The sequence below is a fragment of the Chamaea fasciata genome, unplaced genomic scaffold (genome assembly GCF_029207755.1).
Source record: "Chamaea fasciata isolate MVZ Bird 193981 ecotype frontalis unplaced genomic scaffold, bChaFas1.0.hap1 SCAF_3, whole genome shotgun sequence".
NCBI lineage: Eukaryota > Metazoa > Chordata > Aves > Passeriformes > Sylviidae > Chamaea > Chamaea fasciata.
In genome coordinates, this window is record NW_027094088.1 from 11,800,298 (window position 1) to 11,820,525 (window position 20,228).

General features: G+C 42.6%; 1 protein-coding gene across 12 annotated transcripts in view; it reads left to right on the plus strand.

Moving 5' to 3' along the window:
- Positions 1-20,228, plus strand: part of LOC136286443 (sodium/potassium/calcium exchanger 3-like) — a 191,912-nt gene that overhangs the window by 169,087 nt on the left and 2,597 nt on the right. For 11 of the 12 annotated variants that reach the window (XM_066178013.1, XM_066178014.1, XM_066178016.1 and 8 more), the window contains 5 exons: positions 1,611-1,702; positions 4,782-5,909; positions 13,369-13,674; positions 16,570-16,701; positions 18,750-18,913. In XM_066178013.1, coding sequence (XP_066034110.1) covers positions 1,611-1,702; positions 4,782-5,909; positions 13,369-13,674; positions 16,570-16,701; positions 18,750-18,913 — 1,822 coding nt within the window. Of the gene's footprint in view, positions 1-1,610; positions 1,703-3,746; positions 3,811-4,781; positions 5,910-13,368; positions 13,675-16,569; positions 16,702-18,749; positions 18,914-20,228 lie in introns of those variants that run through there. The other variant, XM_066178025.1, reaches the window with a different exon arrangement.

Here is a 20,228-nt window from a genome sequence, read left to right on the forward strand (position 1 = left end):
AAAAATGTCAGATATGTAAATATGACAATTGGAAGATCTCAGTTTAAATGGTGAACAACAAAACCAGCTTTGTCAGCTTTGCAGTTTATGGTTGCCAAACTTGTTTTCCGGGTAGAAGGCAGAAAAAAAGTAGCTGGTGTTTTTATCTTTTGTTTTCAATTTAACTTCAGTTTACTGGTTAAAATTTCCAGACTGATGCTTGAGCCTTGTATGGATGCACAGACAGGACACAACCAAATTGCACAGGTGCACGTTTTTTGAAGGAAGCAGGGAAAGGCAGCTGTGGTGGTCTTGGTCCTTTGACTGCATCAAGGCTGCCAGTTCATGCTGACCATGTGGTGATATCTGGTGTGGGATGCTCTTGGCTCTGTGCTTGCTGGTTTTATTTGTGGTGGAGAAGCATCTTAGACATTTTTGCTACAGCCTCTGCTTAGCTGAGCTGTATGTGCATGTAGTAAAAGCAGCATTGATACCACATGGATAATTGGTCAGCACTCAGATGAGAAATGAGCTGAAAATGCATTTTAAAGTAGTTTAATGAGGATATATTCCTTATCTTGTCACCTTTTCAGTCGTGCCCACTTGCCAGGCTCTGGTAAATTCTCTCTTAAGTTCCTACAGGATCTTGCAGCAAACAGAGATTTCTTGGCATTAGTGTATCCGTTTTCTTCACTGAAGGTTCAAAGTTGCTTTGTATAGACTAAAGGAGACAGATGGATAGCTATTGTGAAAAAGAGACAGTACCATTTGGTACATCACAGGAAATCCAGGAGGATTTTCTAAAACCAGACGGAATTTCTTGCAGGATGTACCCAACCAGTTTTTATGAGGGTTTACCTATCTTTGAATTGAGACCATGATGATGATCTGGACTTTGAATTTTCTGTGGTAGCGTGTAAAGTGCCTTTCAAATGCTTTTTAGCTCGTGTATCAGTCCTGTGCATATGCTTCTCTTGATTGTGAGTGGAATTCTGAGATCCTGTTTTTCAAGAAGGTAACACACAACATGGAGAATATTTATGTACTAAAGACCCACTACCTGTCTGTGCTATAGCTGATGGTTGGCTTGTTGGCAACCTTAAAACGAAAATTTACACTGGCACCGGTTGTGTAGGGCTCTAATTTAGTCCTAATTCTATGGGTACTTCTACTACAGATGTGGCAGTTTAGCAACATTTAGTTAGAATAAAATTTTTATTCTGAAAACTGGAATAGCAGTCAACAGTGTATTCAGAAAGTAAGAAGATTTTTTTTTAAGTGTTAAGGGCAGGTAACAAGTTTGCATCTCACTGATCTGCTTGTAGAAGATCAGGTGTAAAAGCTTCTTTTGGAAAGGCAGAAAATAGTGGATGGCTCTGTGGAAATGATCCTAGGGAACATCCTGGGTACTTGACTGTCATTTGCCCCTCACACTGCTCTGCAATGTAAAGGAGCCCTGGGGCTGGTAATGTAATATTTAACTGCGCTGCATGTTTAAGGATCTTGCTACCTGCCACAGCCCAAGAAGAAAATAATCAGAGATCAGCCACTGCCACAGTGTTTAAAAAAAAAAAGCTTTTAAAACTATGGATATTACTGAAAACCATAATGGATTTTTTCTTGGGAAACAGGGATGTCCTTCCATTCACACTGAAGTTGCCTCATGCAATTGCTGCAGCAAAGACAGAAGCTGAACTTGAAGGGATTGCTCAGCTTGGACTGAGTAAGTAGTTCTCTACATAGATGTCCTTCCCTGTAGTGCTCCTGTAACATTGAAAAAACAGGCTGTATCAGTAAATAGTTCATATTGGTTAGTGATTATACAAATTTCATTTAGAAAAGCAGTTTCTCTTATTTGGGAAGGCTAGACCTTCTTCTGGCCAAGGAGTGGTGCTCTTCCTTCCTTCTGTGCCTTCTGTGATATTTTTGTTAGTGCTGTTTCTTTCTTCCTTCTTCTCTCCCCTCTCTGGGCAGCCCTTGGGCAAAGCATATCTCACAGTCCCCACACAGAGGTTGATGTGGCTTCTGCTCCAAGACCTAACATTGTCTGCATGCTCACATAGCGGGCACTGGCTTTATAATTTATTGTGAGGAGAGTGTTGGAACTGAGGTCCCCTGTTAATAAAACTTCTGTTCAGATTGACTTGCAAATTTAAAATGGTGAATTTTGAGATCAGTACTTCAATGAAGTGGCATATTTAGAAAATGAGGAGTGTGTATATAGGATGTGTGGAATGTATCAATGGGCAGGGGTTAGATGAGATTTTTAAAATACCAAAAGACAATACAAGGACATGTCTTTGCATGGCTTGGCTGCTTCAGCCAAACACAGGCTCATTGTGAAACATACCTTGAGCTCAGAGGAGATGGGTGCAAAGCCTGGTGGGATTTCAAACTTGGGCACCACCCAGATGAATCATTGAGTAACTCCACATTGAGCAAAGTGCTGAGTGGCCTCATTTCCTTTTCCAGGAAGTGAAGGTTGACTGTCAGCACTCTTAGTTGCGGTAGATTTTTTTAACCTACTTAAAAATTTGATTTTTGAAAGGATCTTTGATTTTGAAAAGGATCCTCTCTAAATCAGTGTTAGCATGAGGATCTCTTGAACAGTCTGGTGAGACTTTGAAGTAAAACTGTCCCCGGGGATGTATTGCAGTACTTTGTATTTTGGTTTGCTGCAGTAGCAATGCAATTAAAGAGTTTGTTTTAAAGAGGAGAGAAATTACTTCTTCACTGCTTGGCTGCAAGTTTAGGTAATCAGGTGAAACTATGGATTATCATGGGAACAGAGGCAGATATGGTACTATTGAGGTCAATGTTTAGATAGCAAAAAGGAAGTAGAAAGTCTGACTGGGATACAGTGTAGTGAACACAGTCTCCTAGTGACACATGGAAGCCTTAAAGTAACATTAGGTCAGTCTCTCCAGAGAGGACAATAACGGTAATGTTGATCAAACTGTCCAGGCTAACCACACTTTGTCACCAGTACCCCAGAACACTGTGGCCTGCTTGCTGCAAAATTAGTCTTGCTCTTGAACAGTCTCTGCACTGTGTGTGTTTTTTCTTTAACTGCTACATTTGAAAGCTGAGGAGGAGATGAATGGATTGGTGTCTGTGTGGTTGCTGTATTTGGGATGAATTACCTGATATACACCAGATTAAGATCACAGTTTCCGTGAGCTAAAAGCAGGCAACAAAGTTGAGATTTAGATGGAGGTTTAGGTGTCCACGTGCAGAAGAGCACACCAGAAAGTCAGCCTTTCAGTGCTGTGGGCTCAAGAGATGCCCAAAAACTCCCAACAGCTCTTCCTGCTAAGTGTGAGTTTTCTTTGAGGAACATGTAGGCACAAAATCCCGTGGTGTGTGAACACAGGGCTGTATCCCCTGTCAGAGCTCTCTTGTGCAGTAGGCTCAGAGGGAGAGCTGCACAACTCAAGTCAACAGCATGCAGCCCAGCAAACCATATCAGGAGGAGCTTTTGGTTAAGATTTCAAGGCTGCTGCCAACCTGTAAGGTTTCATGTGCTGAACATATGGTTCTCTCTCAGTCTCCTGTGTGTTTCCGCTGCAGCAGTGCTTACATCACGTGTTTGCGAGCAGCCACGTGCCAGGCACAGGCACTGAGAGATCTGCAGGCAGTATGTGAAGTCATGAAGCTGGGAACACCAGCAGCATGGCGTGACTATGTAGAGAAACATGCCTGTGCTGATAGACATTCTCTGGCTGTGCGCTGTCACCACAGGTTGTTTCCTGTCTTCTGTCCCGCAGACAGGACATGGCTGTTGGGCATGGACCTGTTGTGGATGCTCGGCACTCATGCACTTGGGCCCAGGTATCATTGTTCAGTTTCCTCCAGTGAGCCATTTTGACGTACTATGGGAAAAGGACTGTGTCAAGATTGGGAAATTTTAGCTAAATCTCTCTCCTCTGGTATTCTGCCCTATTTCAGCATGATTGCTGCCCTCAAGGGCGCATCCAGTTTCAGTCTTCATACCTTCAGGAACTGATGCTCTTTAGCAGTGACTCGGTTGCACAAATGTGCTGACACTTTGGTAGGATAGGTGCAGAGGCTGCAGCTGCAACTTGCTGGTGTAGCATAGGCTTTCCGTGCTGCTGGTGTGGGACTGCACACTGGGTTTCTATGTGTCACTGCATGTCTATTCTAAGCCAAACTGTCCCCACGGCAAAGGCAGGGTAGCAGGCCAGTTTCCCTATTAGGCATTTGAATTCTTGGTCTGCATAGCTAAAGGTGATGTGTGCATCCACCACAGTAAAATGTGAGCTGTCTTTTCATGTATAGTTTCATGCATTCACTATGAAAAGAAACAGAACCAAGATACTTGTAGAGTTTCCATAAGTGGCCTTTATCAGCTGGTGTAAATCAGCTTAACTATTCTTTAATGAAGTGAGCTTATTAACACCAGCTGAGAATCTTGCTTTATTTCTCCTGAGATGCTAATGATCAGTTTGTGTTTATTTCAGTCTCAAGCCAGTAAAAAGAATTCTGTTACAGTCTCCATTCCTTTCTTTGATTCTCAGTTTAATTTTAAGCTTAGTGGACTGATTGGAAGCTATGCATTGGTCATGGTATTTATAAATGAGTAAGTGCAGCCCCAGGAATGTAGCAGGCAGTTATGTCTGGTGGTGCTTTAAGAGGTTCACTTGGATTTTTTTTCCCCTTTGAATTAATAAAATCTTGCCTGAATTTCTTGATACTTTTAACTGGTGTTGTTGAGCTGAATGTTCTGAAAGCCATCTGCATGCTGTTTTCCATTCTTATGTTAACGCAATGATGATTTTCAGACTTTTGGAGCTCCCTGGTTAACAGCAAACTCCCGGATCCTTCACCTCCCTGTAGGCCTGTGCCTTTGGACAGTGCTTGCAAAGACTCACGCCAGCTCTGCCTTATAAATGGAGTGCATTCTATACGAACCAGAACGCCTTCAGAGCTGGAGTGCAGCCAGACCAATGGAGCACTGTGTTTCATTAATCCCCTGTTCTTAAAAGTGCACAGCCAGGATGTCAGTGGAAGTCTGAAAAGGCAGAGCCCGAGAACTCCAGATGTGAATGGCACAGCGAGGCCTCGCTCCCCCCCGCCCCGGCCGCCACCTCCTGCTATTTATAGCACCCTCACGAGCCCACAGATTTCCAGGACTATAAAGCAGGCGAGCATGCCAGAAACAGTCAACCATAAGAAGGAGAGAGGCTTGGATTTGCTGCAGAACAGGCCCACCCCGATTCCGCCTCCTCGGCTGAAAAAGCAGGCTGGGTGCCCCGAGGCAGATGGTGGTGCCTCCAGGAGTGTGGCCGTGGTCCATCCTAGCTCCGTGCGCATGCCCGAGGCAGCCGCTGTTCCAGGTGAAACCCTGCCTGAGCCGGCTCCAGTAGCTTCCAAAAAGATGCTGACTGCCATCTCTGAGTCACACATCCCGTGGAATGGAGACCGGCAGAGACTGAGCGACATGAGCATTTCCACCTCCTCTTCTGACTCACTGGACTTTGATCGGAGCATGCCGCTCTTCAGCTATGAGGGGGACACCAACAGCAGCCTGGAGGACTTTGAGGGGGAAAGTGACCAGGAGAGCATGGCACCCCCTTTGAAGCCGAAGAAGAAAAGAAGCAGTTCATTTGTTCTCCCCAAGATTGTGAAATCTCAGTTACAGAAAGTCAGCGGAGTTTTCAGTTCCTTCATGACCCCTGAAAAGAGGATGATTAAGAAAATTGCAGAGATGTCCCGGGACAAACGCACCTATTTTGGATGCTTGGTACAGGACTATGTCAGCTTTCTCCAAGAAAACAAGGAGTGCCATGTTTCAAGCACTGATATGCTGCAAACAATTCGTCAGTTCATGACCCAAGTCAAGAACTATTTGTCCCAAAGCTCTGAACTTGATCCCCCAATCGAATCACTGATTCCCGAAGACCAAATAGGTAAGAAACACTGTGTCCTGTGTTTTGGAGGGAAGGTGAGAATGTCTAATCTATGTTTATACTAATAGCCTTTGTCCAGTTCAGAAAGGTGGGGCTAATTTGGCTAGTAGAGCTTGAGCCACCAAGTATTTGAGTCTTAAAACAACCTCCCCCTCCCCTCCCCACCTCAAATCACCCTGTTGGCTTGGAATGATTACAATACAAAGTTGTTCATAACAAGTTGTCCTTAAAATAGGTGCAATGTGGACTTTTTACCTGTGCTTACTACTTTTTTACCTGCTGTACTGTTAACAATAGAGAATCCTTTATATGCTGGCACACATGTATTTCTCTCTGAATTGGGCTGGCATAGTTCTCAATGTCTGGTGTAAAACTGCCAAATCTAACCGTATGGATTGTAGCTGTAGAACTAGAATTTATTCAAAATCAGTGACATTTAAGAGCAGAGAGACATTTTATGACAACTTAATTTTGAAATAAATCTGATTCCTCCAGACATTCTAAGTCACTTCTAGCAAAGCTGTACTATCCCTGCACTTGAAACTAAATTAAAAGATATGTAAGAATTTTAGAAAACAAACATGTGCAAGAGAGAGAAGGGGCTGCTGATCTCTAGTTTTCTATACTTCTCTATTAGATGTGTTTGTGAGTCGTTGTGGATGAGCTTTATGTTAGAATTTATGTTTTAAGAGGGGAAAGAGATTTATATATCCAAAAAGGTGAAATCATTGTTGCTGCATAAATCTCACTGCCTCTCTTGCAGAGTCTGAGCAGTGTTTTTAAAAGAGCCTGTAAGCCACATTTAAGAGGTAAACATGCCTCAGGCAGAATACTTTCCTCGTGAGCTCACATCAGTCCTAATTTGCTTGTTTTTCTCCACACCCCGGTGTCCCAACAGTTGGCTCAGTGCAAAAGTGGCAGATACTTCCTTTCCTGGTATTAGAGGGTAATTCTATGTTGACGTTCTGTCTGTCCTTGACCAAGAGGAAGTATTCTCATGTAACCTCAACTTCTTTTACACAAAGTCAAGCAAAAGTCTCAAGGACTGCTAACGCAAATACAAAAACATGAAGAGTGTCCCCAGTATTGAGACTCAGAGACATATAATATTCTCACTATAATAATAAAGACTGTTAGGTGGGCACTACATGGAAGAAAAAGCACCAAATTAAGCAGGGGATGCAGGTGCATTTTTGCCTGCATTTCTGTAGAGTGCTGGATATTTGACAAAGGAATACAGATTGAGTTTGGTTGTAATTTTGTGACAGCCTAGTTTATGTACTTTTCATTTCACGGGGGTGTGGTTTAATCGGACTGTGGGTCTCCCAAGACTGGAAAAAATGTTGTCTGCTATTACATATTTCAGACTTTGAAGCAGCATAAGCTATGAAATGCAGCAACTTAAACTGCCCTGGTTGTCTTCAGCAACGGAACGTCTGGTTTTGATCATGTAACTGAAGACAATTAATTTATAAAGTGGGCTGATTTAAACAAAGAAAGAACTTTCTTTTAAATTATCTGCTGTCTTTGGCTTGACCCAGCAAACAACTGCAGTGGATCAGGAGCATCAGATGTTGCTGATCTAAGCAGATAACTATGTGACAGCAAAATTTAGTCATCCCCATGGAGAGCTTTTTATGAAGTAGAGCCCTGCCTGTTGTCCACAGTTTTCCTTGCCTATTTCAATATGGAATTGCAGCCCAAATTTTAACTTTGTGAGTAGTCATTTATCCTCTTTTGTCAGTTCACACTTCCACGGTACAGTTTTTTTTCTCTGTGGCAGCCTGGTGTTGGATGTGTGCTTCTGGAATAATACTCCTCCTTTATGAGTCATTCAGGCTTCATTTTAACCCTCTTTTGTCTCCTGAAATCCTGTAGCTGCTGGAACAGCACCCCCAGGTTTAGTGAAGCCCCTGGTGTTCGGAACTTCTTCCTGTTTCTCTGTAATGATCTTTTTGATCATGTAGTTTTTCTTCTAGAACTGCATCATGGACTCTTGCAAGCAAAAGACTTCTGTGGCAGATCTTTTAAGCTTCCCAGATAGGGTCCCATCAAATCGTTAAACTTCTGCAAAATCATTGGGAAAGTATGCTTCAGGGTTTCTAATTAGTCCTGACAGATGCCTTCCCTAACCTTAGGACTGTAGACAGTTAACCCTCCCTGAAGCAATGGGACTCCTAGTGTTTGGACAGAATCAAGAGTGAGGCACGTGACTCTTTATTGTTTAAGGATGAATGCAATTTATTTTTTTATAAGACATCCTCATTTGTATTAAAAGACAACCTCAATTTGTATCCAAAGAATAAAGACTGGTCTGAGGAGACCTTGTTAGTCCCAAGCTGCTTGATCAGCAAATATTTGGGAGTTTTTGTTTGTCTTTTCATCTTTTCCTGGCTTTGAACAGAACGGAGTCAAATTGAATGTTGTCACTTTGCCAAGTGGGATTTAACATCTGACATCAGAACAACTTCAGTCTCAGTGCCCGAATCTGGCCCTGAGCCAAGAAATGACTGATTTAAACCATTTTTCAGTAAGGTACCAACTGATCATGTGGAACGTGCCTAAACAATACCATCTTTTACTTGTTTTGGTATTTCTAATATGTTAGGGATATTTAAATGCTGAATGTTAAAGAAGCTTGGGGAGAATGTGTTGGTCCATTACTGGTTGTCCATGCCTTGTTGCAGGGCCTTGGGTCTGTACAGAGGAGTTGCAGGCAGACAGAGCTGGACATACTAATTAACTGAAGCCCAGGACTGACCCCCATGGTACCTCTCTTCCAATGTCTGTCTTGTTTGACACTCAACCATGGATACTTGGGTTCTCAATGCAGTATTCTGTGCACTTGTTGATGCACCCTGCTTATGGTTATTATGGCAAGAAGGTATTTCCCTTGTTTGTTTATATGGAAAGTGCACAGTATTAGGCCTGTGGGTCTTAAAGAGGTTAAGCGGCAGCCCATCCCAGATCCCTGCTTCTTCACTAATCCAGTTATCATCCTAAAGGAACTAGAATGATATGTCACTATATATGCCTGAAAAACTCATGCCAGCTGGTTTTTCCACTGTGTTAATCTTTATGTGCATGTACATTTGTTCTGGTGTCCGGTCCTTCATTGTTGCATCTTTTTATGTTGAGTTTAGTCAAACAAACGTGTCCCTCAGTGCACCTCCTTTCACCACAGGAGTGGTGGGACAGGGCAAGTAGGAAGCAGTGGTAAAAGCACTGAGCAGAGGCAGGGGACCAGGTTTTTTTTCTGACCATTCCTTGGATTTCCTTTGTGACTTTCTCCCTGCTTCTTTTCTTTCCTGCTACTTCAAGAGAAGATAAGTGCTTACCACACAGCTATAACATGAGTTTTAAGTAACCCACAGCTGCTTAAAGCAGAACACACCTAACACAGATAGGTGTGTGATTCTTTGGTGTGCTTTTATGTAGGTCACATGATGGGAGGCTTACTTTTCATCCCTAGTTGCTAGGTCTCTGCCACCACTGCCTGTACATCAATCACCTCAGTCCCACCTGTGTTTTCAGGATTGTGCTGATTATTAAAGAATGTGGGTTGTGTGAGATCTTACTTTCAGGTCTTGCTCCTGTGGAGGTGATTGCCATGTCTACACCCACCAACAAATGGATGCTTGGCCATCACTCCATGGTATTCCAAAGCAACTTTCTGCTTTCAGCTCCCAGGTAGTGTGACCTGTTCAGGACTGTGCCTTTTTGTCATGGTTCTCAGGCTCACTCAGTCTCCTACTGACCCCTGATTTCCCTGATGAATGGTTTGGCCATGGTAAACAGGGCTTGAGTGTAAATCCGGGGACTGGAATCTGACGGTCATCTCGGTGGAGGAACAATAGTTGGTAGGTAGCAGAAAAATGGAGAGCCTGAAAAAGGTGAGAGCGTGCCTGCAATTTGAGGAAATGCGGGTTACGAGGAGACTGTGTAAGGGCACTGGCAATGACTAATATTTTGTCCTGTCTAGATGCAGACTTGTGTGGTTGGCAGCAAAACAGAAATAGCATGTCAGCACAGGATACAGATGTGTTTCCACAGGTCACAATGAAACTAGCTGGCTGGCCTTTACAATTCATTTATCAAAGCACTTCCAGTTCCCATTTTGAGGCTACCAGCTAATTATAAGCATTTCAGGAATGATAGACAGTGTTCAGCTCAAATTATATTCAGGTGGGGTGGTTTTTTTTTTTTTTTTTTTGTTTTTTTTTTTTTTTTAATGTATCTGAACAGTGTCTGTTTTGATTTTGGAGTGATAAGCATCCTGGGAGAATATTTGAAAATATGCACCTAAAGTAAACAGAATTTTTGTTGCTGATTTGGATCTTAAAAATATACAGAGATGTTAAGGTAAATAATCAGTCCTCAGTTCACAACTTAGATGCTGATTTGCCTGGGAAACCCTCATACATTTTTTTTGTGGCCATTGAAGTCAAACAGTGAAAACTGCTGGTGGCTGAGAAATGGTTTTTGGTTTCTTTTATCTGAAAGCAGCCAGAAGCAGCAGTGCTGAAGAAAGGGTCACTGGCTGGATGGTCTGGCCCCAAACATGCTCATAGCTGCCATGACACTGAATATTGTTCTAAGACTCAGATCACAAGAAGTGCTGTCCCACCAGGGTTTAATAATAATATAAATTTTTGTAAGCTTTGTATTTATTAGGATACATATGGGTATCCTAATACCCATTACTGTTGACCATTAACAAAACAATCCAGCCCTTATCAATCATGTTGCTGTTAGCTTCACCAGCTTGTTAGATTTTGGCACTCCTTCATTTTAGGGCAGAACTCAGTGGTTCTTTTGTGTGTGCCAAGAATTCATAAAGGAGAAGAAAAGATTGTGTGTTTTTATGGGGGTTTTGTGTGTGTGGTTTGGTGGATTTTTGTTTGTTGTGTTCTTTTCTTTGTTGTGCTTTTGAACCTTAAGCACAGCCATGAGTTATGTGATTCCTTCCTCTGTGCTGTTTAAAATTATTTCAAGTTTCCATGGAAACTGTGGAATGTGATTGAGTAAATTTCAAAGCAATTTCCAGGCACTGTTTTTGGAGACAGTGACAAATAGCAAATTTATAAATTTGAAAGAAATCTCTTTGCCATCTTGCACAGCTGTAAAAATCTGCATGGTTCATCTGTGGAATTGGCACTACCTTTCGAAGGGTTGAGGGCAGAAGCCCTGAGCCTTCCACTTCTCACCTACAGACAAGGAGCCTGGCCCCAGCCAAGGACTGGGGCTCTTAGGAGGAGTTTTCTCTCCCAGCAGCATCCAGTTCCTGTGGGATCTGGGGAGGCACTGCTTCTCCCTCCTATTCTTATAGAGGATCAGTCACATACAGAAGCATATAGAAACATACTGTGTTTCCCGAGGCTCCTGTGAACAAATGTGGTGATGACTCCTCTTTATTGAGATGAAGGACGGCTCGTGCTCAGTATTCATGTGCATAACTTCCAGTAGAAGCCTGTGGGAATTCAGCTTTCATGGGGATAGAGCTCTCTCACTTTGCATTGTGTTTAGCAGCACCAACTGCTTTCATAAACAAGACCAGGTGGTTGGAATACACCTCACTGCAGAGGTGTTCCTCTTACAAGCGAAACAGTTGGTGTTTTTCCTATTTAAAAAAATCAGGTGGTAGAAATAAAGTAAAAAAAAATAGTCATCAATGAAGACAGCAAGGAATGATTTGTACACTCTAGAAATTTAGCTAACCAAAGTACACGTGGGTGAGACTCACGCATTTTTTTTTGACAGAAAATAGTCTCTGCAATTGTTTCTGCCCCATGAGCCCTGAGGACTGCTTTGATGGCAGGGAGAGGCAGTTTCTGTTTCTGTGCAGAAGGATGATGATTCTATTTACCTGGCTGGTTTGGTGCTGATTGTTTGGCTCTACCAAATACACTAGATAAGGATAAGTCATTTGAAGTGTTGCCACTTGCTAATGTTGTTAATTGATGGCTCTGGTCTGTTGGGAAGCTGGATCCAGCCGTGGCCACTGTGTGAAAGGCCACCAAGAATATGTCTCAGACTGATCATGCCTTTTCTGGTGCCTTTATTGACAAACACAGAAAAAATGCTACATACGAAGTCAAGGCACCATAGGAGGAGGACTGTGTGTATGAAGGATGTTTATGTGGGGAAGAGGGATGGAGACCCAAAAGGAAAAAGGGCTGGACACAAGGATAAGATAAATGAAAGAAAAAGGCAAGGAAACAGAATAATGCTTGTTTGGAGTGTGTGTGTGTGTGTGTGTGTGTGTGTGTGTGTGTAAATCCCAAGCCTTAGAAATAGTATGTAATTTTAAAAAAAAAAAAGGGAGGGAGAGTAGAGAGAAAAGAGAGAGGCTGTAGTTTGAAAAAACCACAGAAGTACAGGCAAAGAACTGGGATGGGCATAAGGTTTAATGAAACTTTAATGAGTCACTGTTACTAACAAGAATGTCCACTGCTAATTTGTGTAAACGTGTGACCTGGCAGTGACACAGCCTTTCCTCTGTCTGCTCTCAGTCCTTTTGCTCCTCTGGTCCATCTGCCTGCTCTAGGCTCTGGTCCTGCCCCACTCTCCTGTGGGGATGGCACAGGAACATTTTCAACCATGATCCCCACCACAGTATAAATAATTGATGTAACCTCATAACTAATGTAAGCTATGTTGCCATAAGGATGCTGAGAAAGGAAATCAGCTTTTAAAAGTAGAGGTTTGCAGAGAAAATGCTGAGCAAAAAACTTTCTCTGTTGACACAGTCCATACTTTGAAAATGGAGAATGAGGGTTAAAGAAAAACTGGAGTAGAACAAGAATTAAAAATAAGCCCTGAAGTTAGCAGTTACTGTGCCATGAGCACTCTATTGCCAAAGATCTTTGAACTTGATGACAAAGCTGTATACAAGCTTGTGTGATGAAATCTGAAGCTGGACAAACACAGCTTGGTTTTCATTTATAGTTTAAAGCCTGTAATATGTCCAGCCTTATAAAGATCCTGACAAAGTCGAGCCAAGTTTTCGGAAATCTTCGTTGAGTTATAGTTTCCAATGGAAATTATGCAAGAGGAACAGGCTTTAATGCGAAAGGAGACAAAAATTATGATTTCGACTGGGTTTTATGTTAAGTTTGGGAGTTGAAGGCTAAATTTAAATAAAACTTGCAGACTTCTGACCTACAAAAGAAAAACTTTATTAGACCCACAGATTTTTTTTTTTAATCTGTCTGTAGTCTGTCTGTGTGGGTGTGGGTTTTTTTATTTACCACATTGCCAGAAATGACAATGGAAAACAGATTCTGCTCTCATCTTGTTTTCGTGTTAACAAACATCTGGAAACTCAGCTTGTGTAATAAATGGGCCTTAGAAAGTAGGTTTCACTCTACATGGTCTCTTTAGGGAATGGTTGTGTTAATGCTGGCTCTGCTTTAGAGGGGAGGGGGAAGTCAGCTGGATTTGTGTTTTCCTGTTGCAGATGTTGTGCTGGAGAAGGCCATGCATAAGTGCATTCTGAAGCCGTTGAAGGGTCACATTGAAGCGATGTTGAAAGAGTTTCATACCACAGATGGTTCCTGGAAACAACTGAAGGAAAATCTGCAGCTCGTGCGGCAGAGGAATCCTCAGGAACTGGGCGTGTTTGTTCCGACACCAGACTTTGTGGATGTTGAAAAGATTAAAGTCAAGTTCATGACTATGCAGAAGATGTATTCACCTGAAAAGAAAGTCATGCTGCTGCTGAGAGTTTGCAAATTGATTTACACTGTTATGGAGAATAACTCAGGTATGGTGCTGCTGGTAGTTCAGGTTCACTGATATTTCATACCTGATTTGTCTTTAAGAGGAATCAGCCCATCTCATTCTGCAGACAAGGTCTCCTGCTGAAGCTCTTGTAGCCTTTCCTTGCCCTTTTGAGAGGAATTCTTCCTCTCTGCTTCTCACCTGCTGTCTCTGTACTATCTGGCCACACATCTTAAAAGCTCAGTCTGAAGCAGAGTTGTTGTCGTGGATGGAGTGGTAGCTTCAGACAAAGTTAATTAGATAAGCTCTCCCATGGTGCAGGAAGGACCCTTGTCCTTTTTGAACTTCTCAGAGAGGAGCCTGGGTGCAGCTGGACTCAGTCTTAGCCCAGACTTTGTCAATGGTTTAAAATCTAAGGAATTATAGAGGTGTGATTGAACCTTTGTACAACTTGGTCCTACAGGATTAAGGATGGCAAGCCTTTTATAGTTATATAAAAATGAATTATTTATTATGATAAATGATTAAACAAAAAATATCTTAATCTGAATTATTTGCTACACAGTGTAAAGTAGAAACTACTAGTACAGTCTAGCATAGTATAATGCACTATATCAAAACAATTTTAATAAAGAAATTATATTAAAGCTAGCAAAAAGATCCAAAACAATTACTGAGTAGAGATTGATGTTTCTTACTGAGAATGACGACCAGGGGGGAAAATCTCTTTTGCTCGGCCTCCAAGAGTGGCCATGAGGGGCATTCCCACCCAAGGGAGGAGTCTCCACACATGCTTCAGGGAGGGATATATTAGAAAATCCTGCCATTTGGAAGCGGGACTGGAGTTTCAGGGTGCAAAGTGATTGACTGTCAGCCAGATGTTGCCATGTCAGCTGTGTCAGCCTCTGTGTTTTTAGGTAAGGATACTTTACTCGATTTGCCACATCATTTTCAGGATGTTTAACTTTGGGGTTGATGAGTCAGATTGGGTTCAGCATGATTCAACAGCAAAAGCAGCATGACACCACTTGTTGACCACTGATAACTTTGCAAGACAAGGCATTTTTTTACCTCATTCCTGGCAGAGCATCCTACAGATGTGAAGCAGTTGAAAAAGAGCAGCTTTCTTTAACTGTAGGCTTTTGAAGTTGCCTGGCAGAAAGTCTGTCCTGTGAGCCTTGAATTTAACACTGATTCTAAATGAATATTTTTCTGCAAATTGTAATAGTTGTACCACTGTATATTTACCTATTGTGATTCAATAGAATTTATGCAATATGACAACTACAATGGTTTTGTCTTAATGGGTGGAGAAAAGCAGCCTCTAATCCAATATTTTTGGCTTGCTGTGCCACTGAGTGTTCTCATTTGGACACTTTCTGTCATGCTTTTGGAACAGAAATGACATCTATTTCTGCACTGTAGCAAGAATTCAAAAGTGCCTTTGAGACCTAAATACTGAAATGGCGTTACAGACCAGTCAAGACCTGCTGAGCAGTCAGTGGTCCAAAATGCTGTGCTGGATGGCATGAATTTATAAGTGTAACTCTGTCATTCTCTCTTGCACACTGCTATGACAGGTCATGAGCTAAGGTGTAGCAAAACTGTGGTAGTGGGATTTTTTTATCCCCTTAAGTGAGTATGAGCTGCTGCAAGTGCTTGGCAGTTTTCTTTCTAAGGAAGCACTGCATTTGCAGCTGGGTCTGGTGCAGATCAAGACACTTACTTTCTTTGAAGATTTGAGATGAATGGTGAAAGCTTGTGGCTGTTATAGCCCCCCAGGTACTTTTACAAGATTTAGGACTGAGCTCCTGCCCAACTTATTTTAGTGTTTCAAAATTCTGCATTTTAAAAGCAGATATAGGGATCTTGGCCTGAAGTTCTGTAAACCCCCCTCTCTGTACTGTGACATTATTGCATTGAGTAAGGTATTTCCAACATGCAGAAGGAAAATACGGAGAGGCTGCTGCTGGTGAAGTGCTGCACTGGGAGACTTGGGCTCAGATGTGGCAAGTGCTTAATGGGCTGTCATGCAAAGTTTGTTAAATGTGGCATTGAACCAGCAGCTGTTTGAGTATCTATACTGTCAGCCAGGTAAGTATGGTAGCTGGGGCATGTGCCTCAGCTGGCGTCACTTGAGTTTTGCCAGAGTTGTAAGCTGGCTCTGGGTGATTCTGAGTGACCATTGCATCCGTTCTGCAGTGGACACCGTTTTGCCAGACCTAGAAATTTGGCCTCAGGAGGATTTCTGAACAGACAGTGAAAATGCAGGAATAGTGCCAGGCGCACAGACAGGCCTAGGTACAGCAGAGTCTTTGTGAGTCACTGCCATTCCAGACCCTTATAGTCTCTCCCCATCTTTCTTGTAGGCTCTCTTCAGGTACAGGAGGCCTTGCTCACTGGTGTTTTTGACAATTATCTGTCAAGGAAATTAGTTGAGTTTTCTTGTCAAATCTAATAGGCTTTTATATTCAGGTTTCTCTGCCGTGAGATTCATACTCAGAGACTGGTATTTGTGTCTGGATGCTTCGAGAAAGTGGATGCAATCCCCAGATGTATAAAGAAAATGCTTATTAATCACCTCTTAGGCAATGGAAGCAGTGCAGATGAAGGTCAGGCCAGACTGGCATGGCAGCCTTTTCACCAGTTCACCTGTTGAGCTGGTGCCAGAGTGAGCCCAGTCTCTAAATTTCCCTTGCATGCCTCAAGGTGTGCGTCATAAGATTTGTGCTTGTTTGAAGGACAGGATTGAGCTGGTCTCCTGTGCAGTGAGTGTCAGGTGATGTTCTCTTTGCTGTACATTGGTGACTTTAGGGGGTTCTGGAGTAATACAGACATGCTGGGTAGAGAAGGCACAAAAGAGTGCTTTCCTTTCAAACATGGGAACTGGTAAAAAAATGTGGTTTGTCTCTCACTGCTTGTGTTCCCTTCAACCCAGGGAGGCTGTATGGAGCTGATGACTTCTTGCCTGTGTTGACGTATGTGCTGGCCCAGTGTGATATGCTGGAGCTGGATACTGAAATTGAATACATGATGGAGTTGCTGGATCCATCCTTGTTGCATGGAGAAGGTAATCTATTTATTTTTACTAGAACTGCCTGAAGTGAGGGGGTGTTCTTCTTTGTAGCACTGTTGCTGTTCCCCGTTTGAGTAGGAATCCTATGAAGGGGAGGCCTAAGGACTGTGATGTTGATAGTGTAACAAGAGAATGCCATCATCATTTCCACTGCTTGGTAGCTTGCAGGGCACAAGCCCCAGCAGTCGGAAAATCTGCTACTGTGTATTGCTTTGTGAGCAAATACGTTGTTTCCAACCGATTCTGACTCAGCTGGCAAACACATGCGCTGTGCAGGCACCAAAGGGCCTTAACCTTTTGTGCCTGAAAATTTCCTGAGGGGATTTATGGGGCAGCAGCACTCAGTGAATTGTGAGGCACATAATGAGACTTGGGTAAGGTGCTTTCTGAAAACTTCTGGGGAACTTCTTTGCACCTTTGTTGAAATGCTTTTGAGAATATTGCCCCCTTTTCTTGATCTTTGCTTCTTCCCAATATTTGCTTCTCACTAAGTATTTTTTTGAACCCTAGCAATATATTTCCTGAGGCATTTCTTGAATGAGGGCTAAAGTCTGCTAGAGGCAAGGAAATCTGCTTCCTTGCTGTTTCCATGGTACTATTTTTAACAAAGAAGTTTTCTGCAAGGCCCTGGTAGGCTCCAGAATCTGAAAGGTTTATGAGGAAATTTGAGGGTTCTTGCAGCCAAGCTTAGCTGTGTGTTTATGTATATGCTATATCCCGACTTTCTGAAATTGCCATATCTTCTTGCATGCCAGTATGCCTGGGAGAAGTCATGCTACAATTCTTCCAATTTGGCACTAGTCTGTTCCTTGCTTGGTGTAAACAGCATCCTTGAGTGCATTGTTAGGAATCTTAACATGAGAAATACATGAGATGTGAAGCTGGAGATCATTAACATGCTTGAAAAGCAGAAAGGTTTACTGAACTATTAAGTCTTGTTGTTTTGAATGCGTCAAAGAAAGTCTGTCTGTTGGCTGGGCCTGTCATTGGCACTAGCTCAGCTCTGCTGTGCAGAAAAAAATTTTCTAGTGCTTTGGGGTTGTGCATTTCAACTGTAATGTATTGTCTAATTTGTCTAATGGGTCTTGCGTGAATTTTATGTGTTCATCTTTTTTGCAAAGCTAAAGGCTGAGAGGGGATGCTGTTAGTAATACAGAGAATACTACTGTGGGAATAGAATGCATCTCTGAATGCCTCTGAATAGAATGTGCTGCCTCTTAACTGAACACTCTCACCCAAATAGTTGACTCAAAAAAGACAGGCAGCATGTCTTTTGTTTCTCCTGGTTGCTGAGGACTGTTACCTCCTGTTGATACTCTCTTACTTTGTGATCTGCAACTTTTTTTGTACATTTGCAACTCTGTTATGGCTTTAATTTTTTCTCTACTCATGTAATTAAGGGGGAGTGTGCAGGACTGTACACACCATCTCCTGAACTAGTTGGACATTCTGGGGAATGCTGTGAAAGTGATAGATCAGTAGTTGTTTTAAAAACAAAGGCAACTCTTCGGGATGATTCCAGAGTACAAGTCTCACACTCAGTTGTTGCTTTATTGCCACTGAGGGTGATTGCTTTTAAGTTGATGAACAGTGTTAGATTGTTTTTTACTTTGTTTCAACAGCCATGTTTATTTCATCCACCTCTGAAGCTTGGGAAGAAACCAAAACACTGTTAGAAAATTGTTTAGAATAAAGCTGATGTTCCAAGAGTGGAGGAGTAAACACTCAAGAGTAAAGGAGTGACAGGAGTCATTTAAGAACATGGCTTTCCTCAGCAGGAGTGGACCCAGCTATGGGCACCACTGTGTAATATGGAGCACATGCAAACCCTTCATGTCTCTGAGAACACACTCTCCAGTGTTGTGAAGGGCAGGGAGGATTTTCCTTTTGTGTGTAAATATTCTGGCAACTTTTATATCTGGGTGTGTTGCTGGGTGTCTTTCCATGTGTATTTATGTATCTCAAAGAAAACTGCCTGTACTTGTGACTTGTGACTGACTTGTGACCACTCTGAGAAGTTCTTCCCTTGCTGTCCTTCACAGGAGGCTATTACTTGACAAGCGCTCATGGAGCACTTTCACTGATCAAGAACTTCCAGGAAGAACAAGCTGCCCAGCTGCTCAGTTCAGAGGCCAGAGATACTCTCCGGCAGTGGCACAAGAGGAGGACAACGAACAGGACAATACCTTCAGTTGATGATTTTCAGGTAGCGCTTAGGGCTGAAATAGAAAATGGGATGTTTGTGTAGAAAATTCCCATTTGAGAGGTATGATTCATAGCAAACTCCCTTGGGGCCACAAGTGGAGTGAAACAGTGCTGAGATTATAGTTGGCAAATTTGCCTCACTTTTGAAGTCTTTGCACTTTTTATCAGTTTCATTATGATGGTCTGAAGAAAACACTAAATAATAAGGTAAGAACTTTCTTACCTTCCCTTTTAAGTCATGGAAAGCAAGGACAAACTGCATTATATCTTAGATTCAGCTTTTTTGCATGCTTTATTGTTCAAAAGATCAAATCCAGATTTCCAGGGGTATAAATCAGCCCAGCTGCCCAGTAGCCAGTGGTGACAGAAAGCAGGTAGCAGAGAGGAGAGGTGGGAGAAATGTTCCCCGACAATTCTGAAGTTTAAGCAGGCAGCAGAGTTCTGTAATATGGATGTCCTCACGTTTGTTTGTGTTTTGGGGTTTTTTTTGTCCCCTGTATTTTTTACTGCTTTTTCAGAGTAGGGCAGTACCTTCAACTAGAGAATAATAAAGCAGTGGTTATCACTTCGTCTTCTGAAAGCAGGTCTGCATCTCTTTCACCTACTTTATACTGACTGTTAAGGTGCAGCAGCTTGTGCACTGAAAGAGGGAGGGTGTTGGAGTGAGATTTACTCCTTGGACTTCAGCTGTCTGCAGTTAGGAAGAGGAGAAGCAAATATGAGCAATTCCAGTGCCCAAAGCCCGTCCATCTCCCTGGGATCCGTGTTCTGTTCTGCTGACCTGTACGTAGATGCCAGATTCCAGCAGCTGGAGTCTTTGTTCTTTCTGGCAAAACTGCACTTTCCATAGGAGCATCCAGCACCTTGTATTTCTGCTGGGTGAGGAAATGACAAAAGATTCTTTCTGCAGGATCTTGTAGGAAGTTCCATCTTCTCTTTCTCTGCAAATTAAATCAGTCCAGGCTCAGTGTTCACTTGAATGCAGGAAGATGCAGGGAGCAGAGAAGAGCTGTCACTCAGTGTGTCAAGTGCTTTTCCTGCTGTTGTCTCTTTCAAAAGAGAGCCTCAAATCAGTGGATCCCACTATGCCAAGGACGTGCTTGGCACAAATGCAAGTGTTTTGCTGTCTGCTCAGAATAGTGTTTTTCTCTCTTTTCTCTCTGAGTTTTGCAGTCCTGAAATGGAGCACCTTCCCTACAACCAGCATGGAACACACCTGCAGCTCCAGTCATCTTTCTCCCCGGGAAGCAGGGTGTGGTCATGGCATTTCTGTGTTGCATTCTCACAGCCTTGCTGGCTCTTAAGTCCTCGAGGCT